The sequence below is a fragment of the Chelonus insularis genome, unplaced genomic scaffold, assembly GCF_013357705.1.
Source record: "Chelonus insularis isolate UGA/USDA-ARS -01 unplaced genomic scaffold, ASM1335770v1 contig_352_pilon, whole genome shotgun sequence".
Taxonomy (NCBI): Eukaryota; Metazoa; Arthropoda; class Insecta; order Hymenoptera; family Braconidae; genus Chelonus; species Chelonus insularis.
In genome coordinates, this window is record NW_023276517.1 from 774,155 (window position 1) to 801,343 (window position 27,189).

The window sequence follows — 27,189 nt, forward strand, 5'->3', positions numbered from 1 at the left end:
AATTCATTAATTTATTCCTATGATTATTCCTTTTTTTTATTTTTATGCATTTATGATTAACTGATTGCTTTTATATTATTCAGTTCCTTTTTGTTCATACTTTTGCATTGATATTTTGCGATCTAAAAGTCGTGGGATGAATATCCTATTAAACGAAATTGATCGGATCAAAGAAAGATAATCGGATTTCTTAGAAAATCCTCCCTTCATTTTTGTAATTTAATTTATCTCATTTCTTTCTATTTAAATAGCCTGAAAATTAGATTAATGTTATTTTCATACTGCAAAATGATAAAATAGACATATATTTTACAACTAAAAATAGAAATGCAATATTTTTTATACACGTTTTTCTCTTTTATTAAATAAAAGAAAAATTTGATGTTGTTTGATATATAAACAAAATATTTCTCCTTTCTACATCCAAATTCAAATATTTTCCAACAAATTTCAAATGTTAAAAATATCTACTTTACCATTTATTCAGCATTATCTCCCTATGGTATGAGTCGTAAATATTGAAATTCGTTTTATCGACTGCCGAATAAATTAGTATTTACTCATTGATGATAAGGTAAAATTTTGATAAAATCTAATATCGATTGTATTTTAGACAACAAATAATTAATTTACATTCTCACAGTTAGAATTTATCATATAAACAAGTAGATTTGCATCTATAAAATTTATTTCATTGCAATATTTATATTTATTTAATTGCGGAGTGCGCATGCTCCATAAGTTTGCGCCGACAACGGAGTTATCATGGCGACAACACTGCAGTGTCGTAGGAAGTGTTAGTCTGTCATAGAGAAATAGTTGTTTAAATTCACACAAAGTATCAAAAAAATTTTATGTTCATCTGTGTACTCATGGATAGTGATATGTGTATTGTTTTATGATATATATTTATGCCATTAACGGCATTGTTACGAGTTTAGATTTATTGAAGTATCTAACGACGTGTCACTGGCATTTCCTTCATAGTACAAGGTAAAACCATTTACAGATACAAAAGTATACTTTTATTATATAAACAAATAGCAGTAACATGTTCACTACTCGTATCATGGAGATACTGTGTTCCATCTGCAATATAAAGAGATCATTTATTTTTAATAATCACAATTACTTCCTCTCTATTATAATTTTAAGGGCATTGACTCTTGACACGAATTCTCCCTCGTCCTATGTACATGGGTCCTTGCCCTCTACTTTTATATTTAAGATATACTCATTTACATTCATATCATCTTTAATTTGGTATCGTGGTAACACTTGATGCAGATTTTTTTAATAAACAGCCTTTCCTCTTTCTACTACATTCTTCAAAGGATAACACACAAAATTTTTTTCATCCCATAGAATTCTCTGATTCATGAAAACTAACAGTTTTATACAATTATCGACCTCACATAATCAATATCATTTTTATTCTTTATTTTTTTAGTCTTCTAAAAACAAAATTTAATTTGATTTTCTGTAATAATTTTAGTATTGTACTTTTAACCTAAAAAACCATGACTAAGAAGGTGTTATTATTTTTTTTAATCATCGTCCTTTTTAATACTGACTTCAAAAAACTTACATGAGAATGAAATATATGTATCTTTTATAAATATTTCATTATTTCACACTACACTTGTTTACTTCCCATTAATTAAGATAATTCTTTCTAAATTAATTCTATTTGACAGTTAACTTTGTTTTAAATGTCTGTATTATTGTTTACAAACCTCCGTTATTTTTATCATATCAATCTTCAAACTACTGAAAGTCGTCAAGCATTAAAAAATATAACACTAAGTTTATAAAAAACTGTTATAAATAATAATGACTGTTGTAATTAATTTGTACTTGGAAATTCAATATTTTATCTGTCGTTAAATAAATTTAAAAAATGCTTCTAATTTTATAGCATGACGATTTTCAATTAACAACGTATCAAAAATCCAAGATACTGCGTAGAAAAAATAAAAGATTTATTACTTTTGTTTTGACTGTTTTTGTGTAGAGATCACCACCATACCGTACAACTACGCAGTTCCAAAAAGGGCGATAAATGACCCCAATACGACTTGAATATTTACCTAAATAATAAGTTAGCTTGACTCATTTTCAAGATCATGGTATATATGTCATTCAGTTAACTCGGCTGCTCTACATTTTATGAGTTAAACCAAGGTTTTATTCTTATACATAGATAATAGAATCATAGAAATTGTGAAAAATATTTATTTCAATATGATTGTTATCATAAATTTCAACAATATTTACAAATTAAATTTTTTATGTATTTTTATGATTTTGTTAGAAGAAAACACAACTTTTTTCTATTTAATTTCACTTTGTTTATCTTTATTTTCGTATTTTTATTTCATCATATTGTCATTCTCGTCTAGCTTTTAGAGTAACGAAGAGGGATGAATAAATTTAATATCATTCGTCCCACATTAAAACTCGATGTTTTTTAAAACAACATGGCTTCAAAGCCTACTTCGATTTCATTTATACATGTAAATAGAACTGAAAAAGTGACCCAGTGAAAAAATGAAAAAAAAATCAGACCAAACGTGTGTCACTTTTTTTTTCATGTCAGTCGTTAGGTACTAATAACTTCTTGCCATGTCAACAATAAAAACATTATATAATTTTAAATATACATAATTCATAACAAAACAAAATACTTACCTCAAAACCTTTCTTCGAATGAATATTATTGTTTCTATTTCTTTCTTTGTTTTTCTTATCACATAAAAGCACGTTGACCTACAAATTCCAAAAAAAAAAACTTTCTGTTGATTCATCATCTGATTTATTAATTTAAATACTCATTAGAAATGTAGTAGATGTAAATTAGTGGTAGGAAAGATGATAAAGTAAAAGTCATTAGGCCCTGCATTCTTCACTTGTACAGTACACCGTCGAAAAATATTTCTTTAATTCGAGTAATACCTATAATAATATATATAATTATTTATCAAGGGGTGATTAGATATAATCTGGGTCATAGAAGTGACGTATTTCCACGCTTGAATAATAAATATGGAAAGTGTGTATTTTTAGCACCCTAAGGATTAAAGGGATAAATGGATTTTTTCATCGAGCAATCACATAAAAAAATGCTCCAACGTAATGTACGCTAGTTTGTATACAATGACTGATCGTTAAATATTTTATTTCTCTTGAAAACTTTCCCAGTTTTTCTAATTCATATTTTCTTTTTCCATCTTTATGACAGAGTAATGACCGTTTAATGATTTTCAAATAAAAATTACTCCAAATAAATAATAAAGCATTGATTATTCCACTTTATTATTATTATTATCATCACTTTGACTGCCTTCATACAAAATCTGAATATAATCAAGACGTGATCGTTAATGATTTGGAATTAATGAGACTCAAAATAGTATTTTCTCTCAAATGAGATAAGAGCACTAAGTTCAAAAATTTTAACTATATGTGAAAAATTTGTCATTGTAATTTATATCATTCTTTTTTGATATTCATAGAGCTCTAACGAGTCATCCAATTATTGTGTCCGCTCTGTAAAATTTTACTAGACATAATTGATAATTATTCTACTGACAAGGATCAGACATACTGAATTTACATATTTTTAAAATATTCTCCCACTCTAAAATTTAAATAATTAGATTTTCCATGACGTTAATATAGTCTGAAAATAAATAACATATTATTATTATTTTCATTGTACTTACATTAATTTCCGTTAATTTTTTTAATTTTATACATTGTTAATTAACAACAGGGTCAATGAAAAAGATGGGAAGAAATTTATGCCACGTGGAAGATGTTTATATGAATCTGAATCATTTTCCCATCTTTTTCTCAACCTTCTTTTGGTTCATTATATCACATGGAGTACTTGATTTCATGAGTCTCATCATGATTTTACAAAAAAAAAATACTCTCTCAAAAAGATATCATATACATGTAATGAATTAAATTTCAAAATATTGCAAAAAAAAATAAAATACTTTAGTGAAATAAAAATAATTGAGTACTTAAATGTGATCTCCAGAATTATTTAATATAGTAATCATGTATGTGAGATTCGATGTCAGTGCATTATATTATCCATAATCAAGCAACTAAAACTTACATAGAACGTAAATGAATACTTTATTGTCGTCATACTTTATCGAGTGAAATATACACTACACCTATCTTCAAATAAGTGAAACTTTTTGTGATAGCAAAAATGCTAAGAAATAGGTCAATAATCTGATTATCATATTATAGATTTATTTAAATTTATCTAACGTCCATTTTGGAGTGAAAGTCTTTATGTATTTTCTAAAATCACCTTATCATTTTTTTTTTCTAACATTTACCAAGTCTAAACAAAATCTATCAATACTTATAGTTGATATTATTATTAAAAGAATAAAGTATAAAGGAATAGGTCAAGTTTTGACATTCATTAAATTTATAAAAAAAATTATTTATTAAGTTTTTAATGATTTTTTTTTTTCAGAATTATACTCCAACATGAAGCATGAAGATTCCGATGACAATAAACCTTCAACGTCCACTATTGGAACTTCAACTGAAACAAATATTCCTTATGGGTGAGTTTATTATACACATTCTAACTTCATAATTAACATGTAACAATAGATTAGATTTTAAAGATCTGTTTGATTTATTGAAGGGCAGTAATCCCCACATGTTGACATTGGTTATCTATCTTTTAAATTAAGAATAATGAGACCTTATCTAAATTCATTGAATTATTGACTTATTGTTAAAAATGAGAATATTCTTATAACTATTGTGCCATTCATTATTTCTTCATTGATATAAATTAGGATGATTTTTTGAAAAAAAAAATTAAATATAAATCCGCTAGGAGGCAGTAGTACACTCAAAGTTGTACAGACAACAGTAATAATGGTGGGGGCAATCGGCAGCCGCCAGTTTGTGAGTAGCCGCGAAGAGAATCGTTTCATATCTTGTTGTTCTCATTTATATAGTTGACTTAACTTTACAAAAAAAACTAATTTTGCAACACACCTATCGTTATAAATGTGTTGATATTTTTATTATTATTTACTTTAAAAATTTCTCTGTGGTGAATATTAAACAGTTTAAAGTTTAGTTTTGACAATTGTTTCATCTGGATATGAACATATTAGTAATTTACTATTGGAATAATTTCCATTCTTACACCAAGTGTTTTGCCACTTCCGCGCTTTTTCAAGCTGCGCAATTCTAGTAGCAATATATTCTGTTGTCAAGGTCAAGAATCCGGATCACCGGCAAATAGAGAAGGCACAAAATTGTATAGTGACTTACTGTCATTCAGTATTCTTTCATCTGAAAAAAAACTCGTTTATTCATTTTGTTTTGTTTTTTTTTTTTTTATTTTCATTAGAGTTTGAATTCTTTTTCTACAAAAAAATTGTCAACATTTGTGAAACAGTAATGATTAAGTTGTCATTGTGATTCAGTGCAAGTGATGATTATTGAAAAAAATTTAATCGAAATAATTGAGCATCTTAAACAATACTTAAGTGATCTTTTCTTTTACCAAGACATAAGTGATACACACGCGCATAAGATAAGCCTCCGGATGACGAGTACAAAATTCATAATCAAAAGAAGCTGAAGAAAAAAAAAACAAGAGTGAGTGATACATAATAAAAGAAGAAATGGGCAGTACTTAAATATTTCCCAAGGATTACTTTGTGAATATTTTATTTCCAATCTTGGCAGATAAATAGCAAATTTTTTTTACTGATAAAAAAAATACTTCATTGAATAAAAAAAAAAAAAAACAAACATTTAAAGTGAATCAGAAAAGAATTTGAATGAATTTTTAAAAAGTTGTTAAAATGAAAAACTATTCTTAAATTTAAAAGTCAGAGGAGCAGATAAGAGTAAATTTGATGATATTTACTGTAGTACGTCTGAGATAATAAAAATTTGTCCTCGGAGCTAATCGGAGTTGCCAGATTATTTCCAAGGCTAACTTTGGTATAACAAATATATTACCGAGTAGGTACAATAACAAAGATTTTAAGATGTTACTTCGAAGGCATTTAAAATGCCGGTTGCACATTGCCGGCATCAAACTGAAATTAAAATGTTGAAAAAGCTAATTAATTGATCCATTAAATGTATTTGAGTGTAATAATAGTCGTCCTCAATTGACTTTGGTTGCTAGTTAATATGTAGATATAACTATTAATGTTTGTGAACTATCCAATAGAAAAGTTATTGATATAAAGTGCTTATCATGTGGTCACATCAAGATCATCAACGATACCAGCAAGCTAATGTATCACAACTGCCTCAACAAATCGATACTCAACAGCAAGCTGCTTCTCAATTGACAATGATGCATACAAAGAATCTGCAGCAACAGCAACTATCTCAACAACACCAATCTGCTCTTGAATTGACAATGATGCCGGCTAATAATCTCATTGTTAGTCAAGGCATTGGACACCATCGTAATGCTTCCAGAGAGTCAACACCGAGTTCAAGGTCTGCCTTGAGCACATTACATGAGCCTAAAAAATCTTTTCTTCACTTAAAAAATACTCACATCATTACTCTGTTTTATTTACTATTGTTTTCTTTTTGCATTGACTTTTTTTTTTATATTTAAATACTTCGTAACCTAGTTATTTTTCATTTCGGAATAATATAAATACATAAAAATAAATTGATAATAAATAATTAAAAGACTGATTATTTTATTTATTTATTTTTTTTTTAATTTGGAGAAACGATTTTATAAGCTGTATATTTATTATCCATTAAGTTGATAAAATAACACCTAATAATGAAATAGTAATGCTTATTATTGATACAAAATTTTTGATATAAATTTTATAAAAAATATTATTTATATTTGCAAAATTGTTAGATGATTTCAAAATGACTGTATACTATAAGGATGTCAGCAAACTTCATTCATCATCTTCTAGGTGAAAGATACGGATGAAGTAGTTGGTAGATTAGGATACATGAAAAAGCAATCGAGGGCAAAATTTCAAGAATGAAGTGAAGAATTAAAGTTTCTTCTTTATATTAAGATAGTTCCAGTGGTTGTCCTTGCATAAAACAGCTTGACGAGACCAGTTTTGGGTTCATCAAGATTTTAAGATTTGGTATATAGAGTCAACGAACAAACCGAGCGATGAGTTCGTGAACGAATGATAGGCCAAGCTGTTTTAACTTCTTGCCCTTGAAGAGAACAAGTTCGTGAAATCATTTTGGTCTTGCGTAATCAAAGAAGAGTGGCCGAACGAACCGGCAAACTACGCGGATTCGTTTGACCAGTCAAATCAATTCTCGAGGCAGTTTCATTCTTGCTAGCGTCTTCTTTCATTAATTTATTGGATTATTTTTTGTTCAATATATTGACCAATAAAAAATTAAATTTCAAACATTTATTTTATTCTTTGAGAAATATTTCTTATCTTCTATAAATCTTAATTGCTATCATAATCAGTCTTTACTAAAGAATTTGCTTTCTTTTATTTCGGTAATTCGCAATTTTTTTTAAATCAAAATTCGTGTTGTTTGTCACAATAATTTTAGCAAAGTAATAAAAAATTAGTCATTGAGCTTTGCAATATTAAAATTTTATGAAAATTATAAAGTATTTGTTTATTGAATATTGGAACATAAACAAAAAAGATTGGTCTTTAAGAAAATATATAAATTTATTTTTTCTATTTCTCTACCAAAAGCAAGGATAAAATACCAATTAACATTTTACAGCAATTATGGTTATGAAGTAACATCAGATAAAAAAGGACAAAAATAAAAAACTATCCAGTTTTTCAAGTGACTTTTAACTTAAGAAAAATTAACTCATAAATCAAACATGTTTGTCAGCTTACAAAAAATTTCTTTTGCATTGTAGAATCATTATTGGCATTTTATCAAATTATTGTTTGTAAGAATTAAGTTCTCGTTCAGTTAGTGCAGATCACTATTGTAAATCAGTTTGTAAACAAATTCTTGTCTTTAGTATTCATAGAATATTATCATTTTTCCGTTTATTCACTTATCAGTTATATTCAATAATCAGAAGTGAAGCGAAAGAATATTTACTGGTCTTTATAGGAACAAGTTTTATGATTATTATTTATTTGTAAACAATATTAATTATTAATTCTTCAAAACCGTATTGCAATTGAAATATTACATAATCAGTCTGAATGAGACTCAATCAAAGTCCATTTATACGTACTATCTTTACTATCACAATAACTTTCTCTTTTTTGCAATGATTCAACAAGTTGGAATATTTTTTAGGTCCATTCTAAACCAAGGTCATTTTTGCATTTAAATATTCTGGAAATTTATCTCGAGATTTCATCTCTCTTTTGACTAAAATATATATCAAATTATCAATATGTGGGACATCTTAATGAATAGATGTCATTTTTTATTTATACATCTATAAATGAATGTTTATTTTATCAACCATTTGAATAACTAGAATTTTTTTTAATAAATTTATCCAAGTTATTTTTATTCTGCAACGTAAAAGTAATGACTAATGATAATATGTAATGAGACATAATTCCTTCAATTTCAAACTCAGTAGACCGAAATCAGTAGTTAATCTTAGAATCATAACTCTATTTTTGTCACTACTGTAAAGACATTTTCATTAGAATTATGTTGCATACATTTAGTATCAATGATAACGACAATTTTATTATTCAAAAAAAATTGTTAACTAAATTTTCATTAATATTTATTTATTCATAGATTTTTAGAAAGTTTTATACATTACAAAAATCAATCCATATTGTATTACTGGGATAAAAATAAATATTCTGTGATAATAATAGAAAAATTTCTAAATAAAATCACTGAACTTTTTAGCAATGTAATTATAGCTTCGGTGTAAATGGAGAAGAAAATGTTCGGAAAGGAGAGTTGGTTTTATGGAAAGTCTATCGATGTAAACGATCGATCTTTCTTCTTTTCCCTTGATATTCTAATTATTTCATTGATTCTATCGAAAAAGTAACAATGTATTTTTGAATATAAGAGTTTCAATCTTGTGTATATAAATATTTTCCATTTTCCTTCTTCTTCGTTATCGACTTCATGTCAAAAAAGTCTATAAGTCAATAAATAAAAGAGAAAAAATTAATTAGTAGCTACAATGATAGTTTTTATTGAAAAATTATTAATTATAGCAGTGTAAAGTTCAATCTTTTTTTTGTTTGTTTATATTTTTCTTCAGTTATTGAATTTTTTTGTAATTAACGCTCTAGTGAGAGTACAAACTAAATATAGAATAATTGATCAAATAAAAAGGGTGTAAAAATAAAGACTATTTCCATTTCAATATTTTTATGAAAAAGTTTAAAATGATTTTAGTTTTTTATTGAATAAATTCTTTATCACGTATGATAATCAAGTTGAACAAAATTTACCAGCAATAAAAATTTAATTCTTGCTGTGTATTCCCCATTATGTATCTTCTTATTATGTAGCCTTTCCAAAATATATTTTATGCATATTAAATAAGTTTTACTTGAAAAAATATTTCAATATAGTAAGTAAACATTTAATTAGTTTCACCTGTTTTCGTATTTCTCTCGTCTATTTTCATCAAAATATCTGTTCATTTCAATAATTTACCAATCTCAAAGCTTCTTTAGATAGAGTTTTACGTAATAAGATTATCAATATAAAAATACTGTTAAAAAACAAACAAAATAAGTCAAAAATTTTAATGGTTATCAATGTATTTGATGTGTTTCGTTATTTATGGAAGTAATAAAAAATTATTATTAGTATTACCATATATTAGTTCACTTTATATTCATGTAATGAAAACATATTGATAGATTTGATTAACTGATAAAGTAAAACTTCTTACACTCTCTGTCTCATGTGTAATAATTTTTTTTCCCCTCTATAGGTAGAGCTTATTTTTTCTCCTACTTGAGATAAATTCCCCTATTTTAGTAGTAATCCATGCGGCAAAAAACATGACCATGTATGCAAGAAGCATATTTTGGTAATCTTTGTTTAACATATTGTCACTCTTCAAAGGGGACGGAAAATAATTCCCTATTCTAAGAATTCTCAGGCTCATTTATTAAGAATCATTTATATTGGAGTTTTACTTATCAGTTTAAAAAACTACTAATGCCATAATTGTTCTTCGATTGTCTGCAGTTAAATTTCACTTGAAAAATAAAGATTTACCCTTAGTTCGATGACCTCACAACATTCATGTTACTCAATAATCTTTTCCTCGTCTATTATTCTCAATAAAAACGTAATATGAGCACTAGAATGTCTGTTAGAGCTGCCAAGTACGTCGCTTGCCATTCATGACGCATTGACTTTGACCGAGTTGCCCTCTACCTAGGACATTATATTCCTTGTTGGTCATAGTCTAGTATAAAGTATAGTAGCGCTTCTGCATATTTTATTTCTTTCACTTATGTAAAGAGTAACGTTTAATGTTACACTTATTAGTTAATTAACTATCAAAAATAATCGTATGCAATTACACGCCCAAAGTTATCATCTTAATCTTTTGAAAGCTTATTTATAACTATAGAACATATATATATATATTATAAAATACTTATATGAAGTTACATATGAGAAACATGAAAGAACATTATCACGTCATCATTTATTAGTTACGTAAAAAAATACAGAATGAAAATTTTTATATTTTATTTCTGTATTTTATTAACAAAAATTATTTACAACAATTGATGTTAATTGGAATCATTAATCTATTTAGTGATTTATTAATTTATTATTATTGTTGTTAGAAAAAATTTATATTATTTATCGTTCATTGATGATAAAAATAAAAAACATTGTATATGGAGTAGTAATCGTTGAAAGTTTTCAGCGTCTATTTAAACAATAAAAGGATATATTAAAAGTGACTTATGTTAGAGTTACAAATGTGTTACATAACATATTATAATAGAGCTGTTAAAGTGGTATCAAGTTAATAAATTGAATATTCTCTCGATCCTTTGTTGCTGTCGCTTTTGCCTGTTATCATAATGGTTTTTCGAATCGAGATGTATGTTGTTTTAGATAATTTGTTGTAAATGCAATTATATCGAAATGTGTAAATATTTCTAAATATATCTAAATATATCTAAAAATATATATATATTAGTTAGGAAGTTGTGTGTAAGAACACTCTCACAACAAACTTCTGAAACTTTCTTCAAGTATTACATATTTAAACATAATAGGTCATGAATCATTATCAATACTTAATAACCTGATTCTAAATTTCAACGTTCAAATATGAATTAATGTCATAATTGTGTGAACATGTCATACAGCATGTTAACTACCATTTACATAATAATAAAATCATGTAATAATACACTATTATTATTTTCTGCAAAGCTCAGAATTTTATTTCTGACTTTTAAATTTTTTTTATAATTTTTTCTTTCGCTCCATTATTTTTATTGATTTTTGGTCTTCATATTAACACTTATTCTCACGAATGTAATGAGTTTAATCAATTTTTACAATTTTATTGATAAATCGTGTAACTTTCAATGTTTTTTATTTATATTACTTCAATAATAACAACAGCATTTATCTATTTTTCTTGGAATAGTTCAAAATTATCTTTCATTTTATTTTGTCTTCTCTCGTAGTCGTTACGCAGATGGTCACATTAATGACAATTAATCGCAAATAGTAGAGACGTGGATAATATTTTTTTCCTCATTGAGTAGATTTATCTAATGATTTTTCTTATACACATTACAATATTGTCAAACAAAAAATATAACTTTTATCAAAATCGATTGAAATAAAATGAAATGACAATTATCTAATCGTACATGTTTCAATGTCAAAGATGTTTATTGACAATTTATATTTATATCTAAAAAATTGATTTTTTCTATTCAAAAGCTTATCTAAAACTGTCAACAAATTGAGAATATTTACATTAAATTAAAAAAAAGCTACATTAATAATCATAATGTAATTTTTTTTATAAATTTATAAAAATTTCAATAGACTATATTGAAAATTAACGAATCATGATGAATCTTTCTAAGATTCTTATCTTCTATTTGATAGAAAATAAAAATAAATTTTTCAGGAAAACATGATGATACTGCTTCTGACTTGATTTCACTGCAACATTGTATCAAAAGATAAAGGAATTTTAAATTTTACAGTCATATCACTGTCACATATCGCATAGAATGTCACAGTAATACGATTAATAAATCAAAAAAATTGTTAACATGAAAAATTAACAATACCTCTTAATTAGAAAGCATTAACTCTGTCCTCTTCTTTACTTCCTATATTCTATGTTCTTATATAATAAAGATATAATTAATTATAAAATTGCTTTTATGTAATACTAATAACTATTTTACCAATAAAAGGTTAATATGATAACTTTTGCAATTAATGCAGTACAAAATTTGAAGGACAAAACGTAATCAAGTTAACAATTTCTGTACTTATTAATTAATATATTAAAAGAAAAAAAAACATTGAGACATGAACATGTCGTGTTTTTAAAAACTTGTTCTATTTATTTTTAATTTATCAACATGCATGATTTTTTTAAATAATAAAAAAAAAATTAAAGCTATTTTTATATATCAATTAAGTTGAGAATGTCACTATTTTAGAAGCCATAATGTAGTTGATAAAATTTAGTGAGAATTTCTTATAGATTTTTTTGGTATATTTTACTTTATATATAGACATTCTAATTTTTTCACATTCACGCGGGTATATATATCGCGGAAAAAAAGGTTCTATGGTAGGTCTGTCTGTCCCGCATTTAATTTCGATGTTTTTAAACTCAAGGTTTCACATGTGTGTCTCAAGGTACAATGACCGATAATTATTGGCACTGTATTTCTCTTACGTAGTTAAATAATGATAACTCGCGAGTATTATGCCATTTTGCAGTATATTTATATTTACTTTGTTTCTACACCATTAGTAACATATTCATAACAGTATATTGCATTTCAATTGTATTTTATTGATTTTTTTTTTCCTATTATTAATCAAAATGCATAGTTTCGTATCTAGGGAAAATGTACATTCAATAAAATGCATTTTTATCAATAAAAATGTAACAAAGATAATTTTTTCAAGAGCATAAAATATTGATTGCATTTTTTTAAATTCAAATAATGATAGAGATTGTAATTAATAAATATTTGTCGATAATTTTTTACATAACTCAAAGTAAGTCTCATAGACATTTACAAATGATGAAGTCCAAAAAAAATGGCAACTGACTAAATAATATTTACGGTATGAATTAAGTGATATTTTGCAAAAAATTTCTTCACACTAAAGACCACATCTGTCTACATAATAAGGCACTTGTAAACTCATTTATCCATTTATGTATCTGGGTAATACCTACTATACTTCGCATACATCATAATTTAGTTAAGAAGAGACATCTTAATTTATTATCAATTTCATTTCTTAATTCGCCGATTTTAATTAAAATTATGAAGCTCTTAAATGTCTTGAAAAATAGTGTTGATAGATTACTACTTGATAAACTGCATATTTATTTATAAAAATGTTGATTTTTAATTTCGTTGACTCTAACTTTAGCTTTAATTCATGCATTTAGGATATCATCTTCCAAATTTTATTTACTTATTTATTTTTATAGTCCTGTCAATCGGGATTAAAAATATAGTTCGGTGACCAAGATTTTCAATTTGTCGTTGTTTTTTTAATATTTTTAGTAACATTCAGATGATATTCTGAAAGCTTTCATAATTATTTCTCCTTTCAAAGGAAACTTTCTCAAAGAAATCAAAATTTAAAACTAAAATGTTTTTTTTACATAAATATTATTATCTCAATGAAAAAAATCTTAAAATTAACTACGAGAAAAAGTATTTGGTCGACGAACTCAAACTTCAATACTGATTAAGTACATTATTTTTATTAGAACCACAACGTGTTGACTTGAGAAGGATTTTGAATTTTCATTTATCTCAATAAAAGATAAGCTCTCTAATAAAAATTACCTTTTCAATAAAACAGAGCATTTTATACAAATCAATTCTTACAAATAAAGAAAAAATTCCATTCAATGAAAACTACTTGAAATAATTTTATTTTTCTTCTCTTTTTTTTTATCAACTATTTACGGTTAAAAGCTCTTGAATAAAATTTCTTTAAAACCTTTAAAATCGTTTACAAAGACTTGATAGTCTCAGTTTTATTTCTTTCAATGGAGTATACCAGTTTCTCGATAAAATAAAAATGATTGAGATCTTCAATAATAGTTGCAAAAATTTTATTTGTATGTGAATGAATAAAAAATCCAATAGAAAGATACAAAAACTTAGTGATTCAATAAACTGCTAGTTTTCTCGATAGAAATGAGAGTGAGAAAACGATGAGAATGTATAGCAGTAAAAAAAGGCGGTCAAGGCAAAGCATATTGAATATCTACTAATTCTGTCATTCTCCTTTCTTGTCTAAGTTCAATGACCGCAATCCGACGATATTAATTGTAGAAAATTCCGGAAGATGGTAGTATCAAAAATGAATATATTTCCTCCATGGTTAGTTGAAGATATAAAAGCATAGAAAGAGGAAATAAAATGATATGAAAGCAAGAAAAATACTAAGTCGATGCCCTCACTTCCAAGGTGATATTTTTAAAAATAAACGGCTCACAAAGTCATGACACGTGTAGTGTTCCATTGGATACTCCTTCATTCTTTCTTTCAGTGGCTGATGTTCATTCTGTCTTTGCCGTTACTTTGAATGCCATATTGGTCCTTCGAATTATGATAATCCAACCAGTCTAGTCAATTAAATAAGGCTGTTTGCATAAAAACCATAAAATTTTTGACATGAATCCGGACAAAAATGACCCAAAAATCATTTTCTCACTTCAACACCAGTGTTGATTGTTCTTTGAACTCTCTGAGTATAAAGTTAACGAGAAATTTCCAAATAATTACTTGTTGAGACAAAGAAGTCATTTTCCACTAATAATCAATCCTTTTAGAAATATATTTCATCAAGTCAAGTTTGTTGATTTAAATGTATATATATATATATCATATATTTATTTGTTTTGCAAAAAAATCATTTACTTTACAATTGAATTTGTTGAAATAAACTTTTTTAATTAAAATTGTAAAATAAAGTTCAAGGATAAAATAAATATTTTGAAAAAGAGTTAATAATTTCCTTCAAGGTGCTTTTATTTGTTTGTATTGAAAAAAATTTATTCACCAATGCCATGGTATTGAGAATATTCTTGGAGTATTACAATATCCTTTGAATTCGAGGTCAATAAAATGATTGAAGAAATAGTAACAAAATAGAATAATCGAAGGATTAAAAAAGTTTTGGATAAAATAGCTATTGATGAATTTTTAATTAACAACAAAAAATCGATTCCAGTCACTCTTGATTGTATAGTTGATAAAATTTATCCTCAAAGTTTGTAAATTATAAAAAAAAAAGAATGAAGTTTAGGAAAAATAAAATTAAAGTAATTGTCGAAAAAATATTCACTAATAAATCAAAAAAATAAATTTATTATATTCTAATCAATTTATAAAAATACAAATTGAATGAACACACTGTTTCAATACTATCAATTACATTTATTGATAAATTTCAATTAAATGAATTAATTTTTTTGTCTTTCTCGTCAATTCAGTCTTTTAATGCATTTGATTCTCCGTAGCAACAGCATGTAATGGTAAAGGTGACCTTGCAACAACCCCTTTATTCTCCCTGTTGCAAACAGCTGAATAAGGCAGAAAGAAAGTCCTTTCACTGTCCTGTGCATCCTGTGAGAGATTTTACAGGCAACAAAATGATATGATAAAAAAAGAAGGAAAAAAAAAACATAAGGATGAGTCGTGACTGGTGTATTGCTGGGGTATGCAAGTAAAGCAAAAATGCAGAAGGGGAGTTTTCAGTACATGTCTGGCGTTGAGGGGCGGATTGTGAAGGAGGTGAAGGGGCACTCTAGTACACTGTGAGACTGTTAACCGAGCTCTTGTTGAATTTGGAAGGCTCACGCAGACTCGTAGTGAGGCAGGACGCGGTCGACGCCCAAATGCAGTTCAGGGGTTCCCAATCCTTGTCATTTTATTGCAAGGTGTTTTTTACCTCCTGATAATGCTTTAGGATTTTCGAGTAATGCTTTTTCTCATTCAATACACTAGCTATAAGCTTTAGAAAAATTCTTTACATTTAATTGTAAAAAAATAAGCTGCAATTTTTTTTTATCCGATGCAGTAGGATTATAAATGCAATTCAGTGGTACTCAATATGTACTAGAAGATTATGTCTCCACTAGACTGTCTGTTTCTACTTAAAATCCTGCAGCATTATATAAGTAGGGTATTTTAAAGTCATTAAATTATTAATAAAAATCAATATTGCTAAAAAAGTGTTATTCAGTTGACTTATTTTAAAAAATTGATAAAAAATAATATTTGCACAAATTACTTCTCATTTAATATTTTGAATAAAATATAATCTTGAACTGATAATAATTAACGATATCGAATTTTATTTGTCGTACTTTCTCACCTTCTGATAGACATTTTCAATAACACCGACGTATTAATTTCATAATATTTCTTTTTGTAAGAAAGCTAAAGCAACTCAGCGGTTTTCAATCTCAACTATTTTATCACTGTCTGGCTGTCTGCTTCTACTTAGAGTGTCATGAATACATATATATATATATATAAAATATATAGAAACAATGTGATAAAAACAGTAGTAGTTATTACAAAGAAAATGGGGAATATTATATTACTAAATAAATGTCAATATTTAATTACTATAAAAAATTAAAAATTTTTTTTTTATATCGATGAGTAAGATGTTTTCAATGAAAAACATTGTAATCATTGCAATGTTTTTTTCTCCATTCTATTAATTATGAATAATGTAAATATACTTGTAAGTAAAGAAAAAAATAACTATTTGCATATATAGAATGTAATTACGTAATGAATCATACATACACAACCTAGAGTTCACTTCAAATTTTATTACGTATTTTATTATTAATTCATAGCAATGTCTACATAAATTAAATCAGCCAATTGAATTTATTATAATTACACTTTTGAAGTGATAATTTACTTTTGCTTCTACTATTATAATTATCCTTTTTTATTAAGAAATGAAAAGTTATCTTTATAAAATATTATATTATTCATACATGTATGTGCTTATAAACAATTTATGAATCAATTTTATAATAGGATTCATTGATATAATGATTTCTTGATAGTTTCTTAGGAATATTATATACTAAATTGGTGCATTGAAGCATGCAATGGATTGTGATCTTGACCTTGAACCATGCTGCAATGAAATTGCAAAACCGCCATACGATCCCTCTCTCGTCTGCACTGTCTCGCTACGTCCTGCAATCCATATGTCTGACTTCACTATCGATCCCTTAATGCCAAGTTCACTGCACACGACTTGAATACAGTCTGAAAATTTGCACAGTTGTGATTTCAAATCACTAGGGATTACAACCGACGTTGAGTATTTTTTTCATGAAAATTTTATCCTTATTTTACTATTATCATTATCAATTACAATCAATAGATAATGATGTTTAAATAAATTATTACAAGAAAAAACAATTTATTTATACACATCACAGAACTTTATAATTGGTAATTCATAATGATTCTACTAAAAACTAGACATTTCTGGCGTTAGAGAAACAAGATGGTGACAATAAATTTTTAATAATTACATTTTAAAATAAATCTTTAAATATATTATAATAATTTACTACTTGACAGTGAGTAAATTTTTTTAATAATTTGTTTATTGTTTGTAGATTTATATTTAAATGAATTGTAAAATTTAATAAAATTTCGAATTTTCTACCATTTTAATAAATTTTTCATTATATACTCTCAACAATAGATTCACCAGGAAAAAGAGAATTTTAGCTATGAAAAAATTCCAACAATACTCTAAAAATTCTTTAATTATCTTTTTTTTAAAGATTATTAAGTACCGTAGTTTTCTACATAAATATATTTTTTCTCTTTTACATTCAGCGAGAATGCTGATATTAAATTTGAAGAAAATGATTTATGTGAATACTATAACGAAAACAAAAAGAAGTTCAAGAATAAATAATTGAGGAAAACGAATCTATTATAATTCAGTGATAAGTAAATTAAAATAAATACTAACACCAACTGACAACATTAAAAATAGCCTCGTTCCGTGTTTATCATCGTCCTGAGTAGACTATGACATATCACGGTCGAGAAATTCCAAGCCACGACCTATCCAACTTTTACGCACGATTCTCGAAAATGTTCGTTGTGAAATCACACCTAAGACATCACTAAAACATCCAAGGAAAATACAAAACTGTTTGTTTAAATATTTATTGATTAAACAAAATAAAGCTAAATAAATTTAGTCTTAAATACTTACATATTTTGCTGTTGCTTCTTTTACATACTGACGTGACCAACTCTATTTTCATTTCAAATTTTATTTATGATGTCAAAAAATACTCATAAGAGTTTAAAAATATCTTTTAATTTTTTTTTTTTACAATCATTACACAAGTCATCATGCTTCTTGATTATTTATGCAATAAAAAATTCGTTAAATACTATTAAATAATATTATAAATTTAGTAGTATAACAATTGAATCTCGGAATTTATTTGCTTAATATTTATTTTTACTTTCTTCGCATTAAGTTGTAATATATTGTTACCAATTGGCATCATTTACTAACGACGACATAATTCCAATTAATTAGTTGCATAGACATGAGACTGTTCATCAAACGTGCCAACTTTGATCATGTAAATTTCTCAATAATTTTTATTCAAAATAGTATACACTATGAATTCTTTTATACATTTTCTAAAATTTACTACGTTTAAATTTTAAACAATAAAAAATCATAGTCTTCTGTAGTACAATTATTCAACAATTTATGAATAAAATAATGTAACTAATGATCTTAAATTGCAAATTATAAAATAAAATTCAGTAGTAAAATAAACGTGAAAATTTACTATTGATTTTTAAACTCAGAATAATTTAATGAGTTTTTCAAATAATTCTGCAATTGAGTGAATTAGCATTTCTAAAAGACGTAGTTGTGGATGAATTTATCTTACTCGTTATGTTTGGATCTGATTCAAACTTGTGAAAGAATATTTAACATCACTTGAACATTCTTTAGATTTTCATTTACACGACATTTACATGACCATAAGATATTTTACCTACACAACTATTTATTCCATTATTATTCTGTAATAACTTGCAATTTAATCATTACCCAATACTTGTGACTTATTTCAAAGATAATCGGTTGATCGATTCATTAATTGGATTATTATAATCCAATATTCTTATTTAATAATAGAACTTAGTATCTAAAAGTACATCAATGTACAATCAATGAAAATTTATAAACAAATAGAATATGATAAATTCAATTGATCCTAAATCATTAGAAGATTTTAATTTATGAAACTGTGTACTATCATTCAGTTTAATACGACCTACTTTGTTTTGATATATGATTTGAAATATGGGTTTAAAGTTACCATTACAATTTATAAGTAATACTGTAACAAGAACAATGTTATCGATCAAATAATTGTATTAAAATTCTATTAAATATCTGACGAAAAATAAATATTGTATTGAATCTATTACACAATTTGAGATTCTCTGTTGTATATTTACAATCAAATAATCTATCTTGATTATTCTGAAGCTTTCATAAGTTTCATCAATCAAATCAATACTATTTTACAATATTGTTGTATTTTAATTTTATTTTTATTGATTGAATTAAATAAATAATTAAATAAAATGAAATTCATTTAGTTAATTCAATATTTATGTTTTATTGTTGAATTTTTTCATTTAATTTTAAATATTTTTCTCTTTGGTTTACAGCAGTTCTCGAGCATCCCGGAATTTGGCAGAAAAACAAAGGAGGGACAATCTTAATACGAATATTAGTTTAATGGCATCTTTAGTTCCAAGCATAGCATCAAGTTCTAAACGATATGATAAAATTTCTATTCTCAGATTAACTGCAGCGTACCTGAGATCTAACTTAAGTAAGTTTTTTAATACAAAAAATATTATTCTAAATCTATTATGTTATTTTCATTTTATTTAATACAGGGAAGTAACTAAATAAAAAATAGTTTAATATATTATAGTTAATATAACATATCACCACAATACACAAAAATTCTACATTTAGTCACCCTTCTTTAATATTGATCTTCATTATTTAGAACAAGTAGCAGACCATTTATTTATTGATATATTACTTCTCCAAAATATGAAAGTACTTTATTTCTCGAAGTATTTTTCATTTTTTTTAGTTTTTTATTTTAAATTTTTTAAATGACTGTTTTATAATTGATGTAACTATAATTGGTTTAAAAATTTTTCTAGCAATTGGCCCTGGCTCACCTGGATTTTTACCAGCAGAATTCAACGATATCAGTCTTGAGGAAAATTTTATCGATGTAAGTATAACTTCTTAGGTAGTATTATTGATTATAAAATTGTTTTATTGACGACTAAGCATCTTATTTATATTATGACAAACAAAAGAATTTATTCATTAAAAAAGAATCTTTAATCAGCATTACATACAAATAAATTTATATATAGTTATTTATTAATATTATCCATTTTTGCCTCTCCAAAACTCAGTTTGTTTGTTTGGTATTAATTCAATAAATCAATAGTAATTTTATTTTCGTGTGTTTCCTGTTGTTTGTTTGAAATGAATCTACGTTTTATTGTGGATATTATCTGCCATTATAGTAGAAGTAATATTTCAATCTTGGAGATAGAATACATTTCGAATGAAACATGTATTTGAGGAGAATAATAAGAAGTTATAACTAATTAACTTAAAGAGAATAATTTTTTAACTCTAGTTAGATAAGCTGCTTAGTTTATTTTTGTAGTGTGAAAAATGATTAAAACTGGATTATATATTTTATAATGTATTTTCAGAGCTTCGATGGAAATGGTGGCTTTTTTTTCGTTGTCACAATATCGGGAAGCATCGTCTATATAAGTCCAAGAGTCGAAGGCCCTTTAGGATATACACCGGTAAAAATATAATACTTTTTTTATTAAATTAATTAATCTATAAATGAAAGTTTGTTTTTTATTGAATTTATTAAATGATATTGATCATGATTGGATTAATTGTTCAATACATGATTTTCAATTAAGAAGATATAAATATTAGTCACAAGAAATTTTTCTATTTATTAATTCTGCCATTTTTAGCTCGCCAAGTGCGAAAAAATTTAAAAATTCTAAATATACGTGTGTATTCATTTTTCTGGAATACAAGCCTGACAGAGATTAATTCCATAGTAACTATAAACTATATTACCTTACATTTTTAAGTAATTGAGTAAGAATATATGTACATGTTGATCGTGGAAATCAATTTTTAACATAGGTTTTTAATGTCGAAGTTTTGAAAATCATGATTTCATTTTTAATTAAATTTCATCGGAACATGAGTTGTTTCACAGGTGATTAATGGAATTTATTATATGAAGTACATTTACACTATTCAAAAAATACGTGAACGAATATATATAGGAGTAATGAAGTGCGAGCGAGGGGAGGGGTACTATAATTTGGAGCAATATTAACAAAAAAAACGAAATTCTCTGCAAGGTCTTTTTGCTTTTATTTTGGATTTATTTTCTCATCAATGGTCTACATTATAGACACCTCCTCTCCTCCCACGCCCTTATTTACCTCTGTCTTCATTAAATGAATCCAATCAGAATTGATGATTTTTGTCATAATAAATTAAATTGTTTTATATTAAAAAAATTATTTTTGGTTTCCACACCTTATATACGTATACATTCTTGATCAGCATCATCAAAAATATAAAATACTTTATTTTCAAAGGAATCGAATGTGACGGAGTAATACCATATAATTACCTATTTTTGTTGTTGTTACTATTGATTATATACATTTTTTTTCTATTTATTTATTATAATCTGATTACAAATCACAATGAAAGCTTAGTTTTCTATTATTTAAGAATCGAAAATGTATATTCACATAATGGAGTTGAAATTTTTTAGTAATTAAAAGATTTTTAATTATTCTAATTAAATGAGATTCTAAACTTTTTATGAATAAAAGTATATTTTCATGATAAACTAATTTGTAAAAAGCCATGAAATTATTCATATACAAATTCGTTAAAATGCATTGAGTAATATACTCCATAAAAATCTAGGTCATCTTTTTTATATTGTACCACAGTAGTTTTAACTCGCACGTGTAGATCTTTGGGGAATTTTCTAATAGTGACACGTGTTCTCATTCGTCCGAAATATAATGGAAAAAATCAATTCATAAAATTTTTTAATATTACTTGTTAAAAAGAAAGTAATAGAATTTTTCACATTTCATGTAAAGAAATAAAATATATATACATTAAATTCAATATAATAAATAATGTTATTAAAAGTTAAATAATTAATTGGAGTTGACCGAATAGCAAGTTGTTTTTCTTTTAAATAGGAAACTCTATGATGTGATAGCTAATTGGAAATAGAAGAAAAACAAATACATATTTGAGTGCGCCGTAAATTTATTAGGCAGCTTAATGTATTTATCTGTGCAACTAAGTATAAAGATAATTTGATATTTGTACTTAACGAGGTGTAATCGTCAACTTCAAGCAGTTTTCTTTCTTGACTCAAGTATCCAAGTGGGTGTGTTATCATCTAAAGAAGTATAAAAAGCTCGATGTCTCCCGAGTATCTACAATCAGACGACTATTGTATAAAAGAACTTACAGACATCCCGCGGAGAAAACGACAAAATGGTAGCAAAAAGAAATGATACTGTACTAATATAAACAAACGATGCAGCTTCAGTTCTTTTTTATATCATCTTTTCTTTTTATCATTTCACTCAAGTGAGGCTAATAAAAGTATTCACGAAAAAGCTGAAAACATAAAAAATATTGCTCATAAAGTTTTTTTTTTTAAATTAGTTGAATGGTAATAAATATTCAGTATTAAAATTTCAGAATGAAATGATGGGAAAGTCCTTGTACTCTTACATCCATCCCGAGGATCATGGTGAACTTGCTAAAGCCTTGACACCTGATGAATCTTTTTCGATGAAGGAATTAACTTACGATCAAGATTCCAATTCGTCAGACGGATTGAGAAACCATTTACCAAAGGGAAAGAATTTTAAAGAACAACGACGTAATTTTTATATTAAAATCGCCCAACGTACAAATTCTAGAGGAGAGCATACTCAATTTAAATGTTTTCAAATTTCTGGTATCCTGAGGCTAGCAGATTTTATCAAGAAAAAAAAGAATTTAGGTGAGTGAATTAATATTTAATTTGTTTCAGAGAATACATTAAATAAATGAATACTATCTTATTTGAAAAATTCTTTTTTAGATCAACATAATCCAACGAATAATGATATCATTTTCGCTGGTGTAGCAAGAGTAGTACAGAAACGTATCACTGAATTGTCATTATATGAAGCTAACAAACTAGAATACAAAACACGTCACTTGGTGGATGGACGTATCATTTATAGCGATCATCGAATAGCTTTTGTTGCTGGGTATATGTCAGAAGAGGTTGCTGGAGCTAATGCTTTTAGTTATATGCATAAAGAGGATGTGATGTGGGCTATCATGGCACTACGACAAAGTAAGTATTTTTTTATGTAAAAAAAAATACTTTTTCATATTCATTTATTTTACGATTATGAATTGATGGAAAAAGTATTTTCGAATAGATTTCTTTTAATTTAAATTAGTTAAATTTATTCTTCATCATCTTTTTGTTACTTAGCAATCAAACTTTACAAATATTGAAATTTTAAAAGACAATCATTCTTATAATTAATAAAAGATAACGAAATAATATTTTCATTTATTATTACCAGTGTACGATAGGAGGGAAAAGTTTGGAACATCGTGTTATCGATTACTTTCTAAGAGGGGTGAATTCATCTATCTCAGGACTCATGGATTCCTCGAATTTCATCAAGAAACAGGAACTTTTGAGTCATTTGTGTGCATTAACACGCTTGTGGAAAAAGAAGAAGGTGAAAATTTAATAAAAGAACTAAAAAACAGATTTTCAGCAACTGTTTCGCCATCGAATGCATTAACAGATGAAACAGTTATTCAATCACAATTATCGCCAAGTGTCGAAGATCCAACGCAATTAGAAGACGCAATTTCACACTTGATAAGTAATTTGAATTCACCACCAGCCGTTGGTGAACAATCACCACCACCATCTGTTTCCGATTTACCGAGTAAACCACCTAAGAGCTGTCACCAATTTCCAGTTAATAATAAACTTAATAAAAAAAGTTCTGAAGCACCTACGAAAAAACATAAACGTATCAAACATGAACCTAGCTTAAGCTTTGATTGCTCACCGAACAATTCTGAAGGTTTCGACAACCATTCGAATCATTCTTCCCAATCTCAAACAATTTTTACTTCTTTAAGTACTCCAGATAATACAAGTATCAATAATTGTCAGTTAGTAACTAACAATATATCAGATTTATTAAGTAAAAAGCACACACATGACGAAGATTCAAATCTTCACTGCAATCAATCAAATGATTCGAATTATTCTCTACAAAGTCAGAATTACTATGAGAGTTTGAATTTAAATAGTGTAAATAATATTTCTAATGAAAATGGTTTAAAGTTAGGACAAGCTAGTAAGAAAAAAATAAGTCCTATAAAAAATTATAACCATGGTAATAATCACGATAACCTTGTAAATAGTACACCAATTTCTATCAAAAGTGAAAATATGAATGGACAAGAGCATCAAGGAATAAAAAGATCAGTCGAAGAGGAAAAAAGTCCAGTGCTGGATAAAAAGCAACGACATAATGGATTCGCTGAAAAAGATGAATTGGAGGATTTGAACCTTCAAGCGATAATGAAAGCAAATCCGAATATTTTGAAAGTTTTAGACGAACTTGATCAAGTAATTGACACTGGGAAGGATTTAGAAACTAATTTACAAAATTTTCCTAATGATCAAGTCGAACAGACATTACGAGAGACCTATTTACATTTAGAAAACCGAATAAGTTACCAAGGAATTCAGTTGAATGAATTAGGACTCGTATTTGAAAACTCTGATTTATCTACTGAAAGAGAAGATTTCGATCAGCTACAAGCCGAGCATCAAATACAGAAGGAAATGATAAAAACTCTTCAAGAAGATCATGAAAGTTTACATATGCATAATGTACATGATCTCGATGTTTGAAGATAAAATAATCATCCTAAACGAAATCTATAATAATTAATAATATTAATTGAAAATAAGCAGAAATTATGCAGTTGTGGAGCTTAAAAATGATGAAATAAAAATGAGAGGACTTTCCTAAAGTTAGTAAATTGGTTAATTCATTGTATTGATAAATTAATCTTATATTGAACGTTGAGAACAGTTGAGAATTTTTGTTCGAAACAAGTGAAAAAGTGAATTAAAAAAATTATTTAATCTAATTAATGAAAAAAAGTGCGTAAATAAAATAAAAGAAAGAAAAATTGTGCAATCGAATGATTTTTTCAAAAAAAGACTGAAAAATAGACAATGATCTGAAACAAGACTTAGAATGGATTTTAAAATGTATGTAACCAATTAATTGATCAAATTAATTAAATAATTTATATGTATATTTTTTTCATTATAGAAGGAAACCTCTCATTAATAAGACTTCGAAAAGTAATTTAAAATTGACGTAATCGAACGATGAAATCAATTTTAGATTGGAAATATCTATATATTATTAGTTATGAAACGTTATTATGATTTTAAAGGAAATTTATTTTTTTGTTTATCATAAAAAAATTCGGTTTTATATAAAAAAAATTATTTTTTTTCTTATTCAACTATTCATGTTTAAATACATAACTACCTCTATGTAATGAAATTGCCTATTACTTCGCAAAAATGAGAATAAAATTATTATAAAATACATTAAAAAATTATAATGATGAAAAGAAATGTGACACTCAAACACATTCGATCAAGCAACCAAGATTTTATGATTGAAATATAATAAAGAAGGAAAATTTTGAACTGTTGCCATCGTTATAATTGGCTCATTGTAAGACTGCAATGTTAATTTTACTATATACATATATAAATATTGTGTATTACATACATACTATAATTATTTTAACAAGTATAACTGTAATTATCTAATTATTAGATCATATTAGTTGAATAATTAATTATAAATGTGTATTGAGAATGAATTACTGCAAGTTTGTGTAAATGAACATGATACTAAAAAGTTGTTTCGAAGAATGATATGCTGAAATAATATTTAATAACAGTTAAAATGAAAAAATTAAAATTGGAAAAAAATGTTAATCGACTTGTCGATGCCTATGTGAATGTAAAAAAAATGCTAATAACTTTAGCTAAGAAATTTTAATGTAAGAAAATAATTTGAAAATAAGTTCAGACCATTGAAATATTTATCGTTATGTGTTAAAAACGTTTAATTTAGGGGAGAGAAATGATTTGCTAGTATATAAAAATACTAAGATGTAAGGATAATAATTATTTATCATCATTTATTCATTAGTTGGTTGATCTACGCAATTTTTATATCAATAGTACTGTCGTGAAAACCAAAGGAGTCAAGTTCAATATCATTTTTTTTATTCATGATTGTTATGATTATAATTGTAATCATTATTATTATTAACAATATAAATAAAATATTGCTATCGTTTTTAGAAAGTAAAATTGCGATTTGTTGTAATGAAGAAAATTTTAATAGTGCAATTGATAGAAATGTTAGATTTATAAATATTATTTTTATTATTATTATTTCTACGTTTATTATAAGTTTACGAAACAAAAATTTTTATATATTTTTAGTTGAATTCTTTTTTTAAATACGTCATTTTCATTGATATATTACATGATTGTACTATATCAAAAAAAAAAGTTTCTTAAACTCACGACAAATAATGAGAGAGTACGTTGAGTTATCAACCAACTGCAAATAATTTTTTTTTATCAATCATAATTTTCATAGTACAGCCCAT

The 27,189-nt window shown here is 26.1% G+C and overlaps 1 protein-coding gene across 4 annotated transcripts; it reads left to right on the plus strand.

The window, feature by feature from the left end:
• Positions 1 to 778: 778 nt before the first annotated feature.
• Positions 779 to 26,472, plus strand: LOC118066668 (circadian locomoter output cycles protein kaput-like). Of its 4 annotated transcripts, none has more exons than XM_035082870.1 (8): positions 779 to 993; positions 4,505 to 4,598; positions 19,986 to 20,152; positions 20,499 to 20,572; positions 21,072 to 21,170; positions 23,140 to 23,446; positions 23,528 to 23,788; positions 24,027 to 26,472. In XM_035082870.1, exons 2-8 carry the CDS (start codon positions 4,519 to 4,521, stop codon positions 25,385 to 25,387), a joined length of 2,349 nt encoding a protein of 782 aa, XP_034938761.1. In that variant the 5' UTR covers positions 779 to 993; positions 4,505 to 4,518; the 3' UTR covers positions 25,388 to 26,472. The 4 variants fall into 4 exon arrangements, with proteins under 4 accessions (XP_034938761.1, XP_034938762.1, XP_034938759.1 ...); XM_035082871.1 differs by having other exon boundaries at positions 19,989 to 20,152; XM_035082868.1 differs by lacking the exons at positions 779 to 993; positions 4,505 to 4,598 and adding an exon at positions 4,949 to 6,519.
• The last annotated feature ends 717 nt before the right edge of the window (positions 26,473 to 27,189 follow it).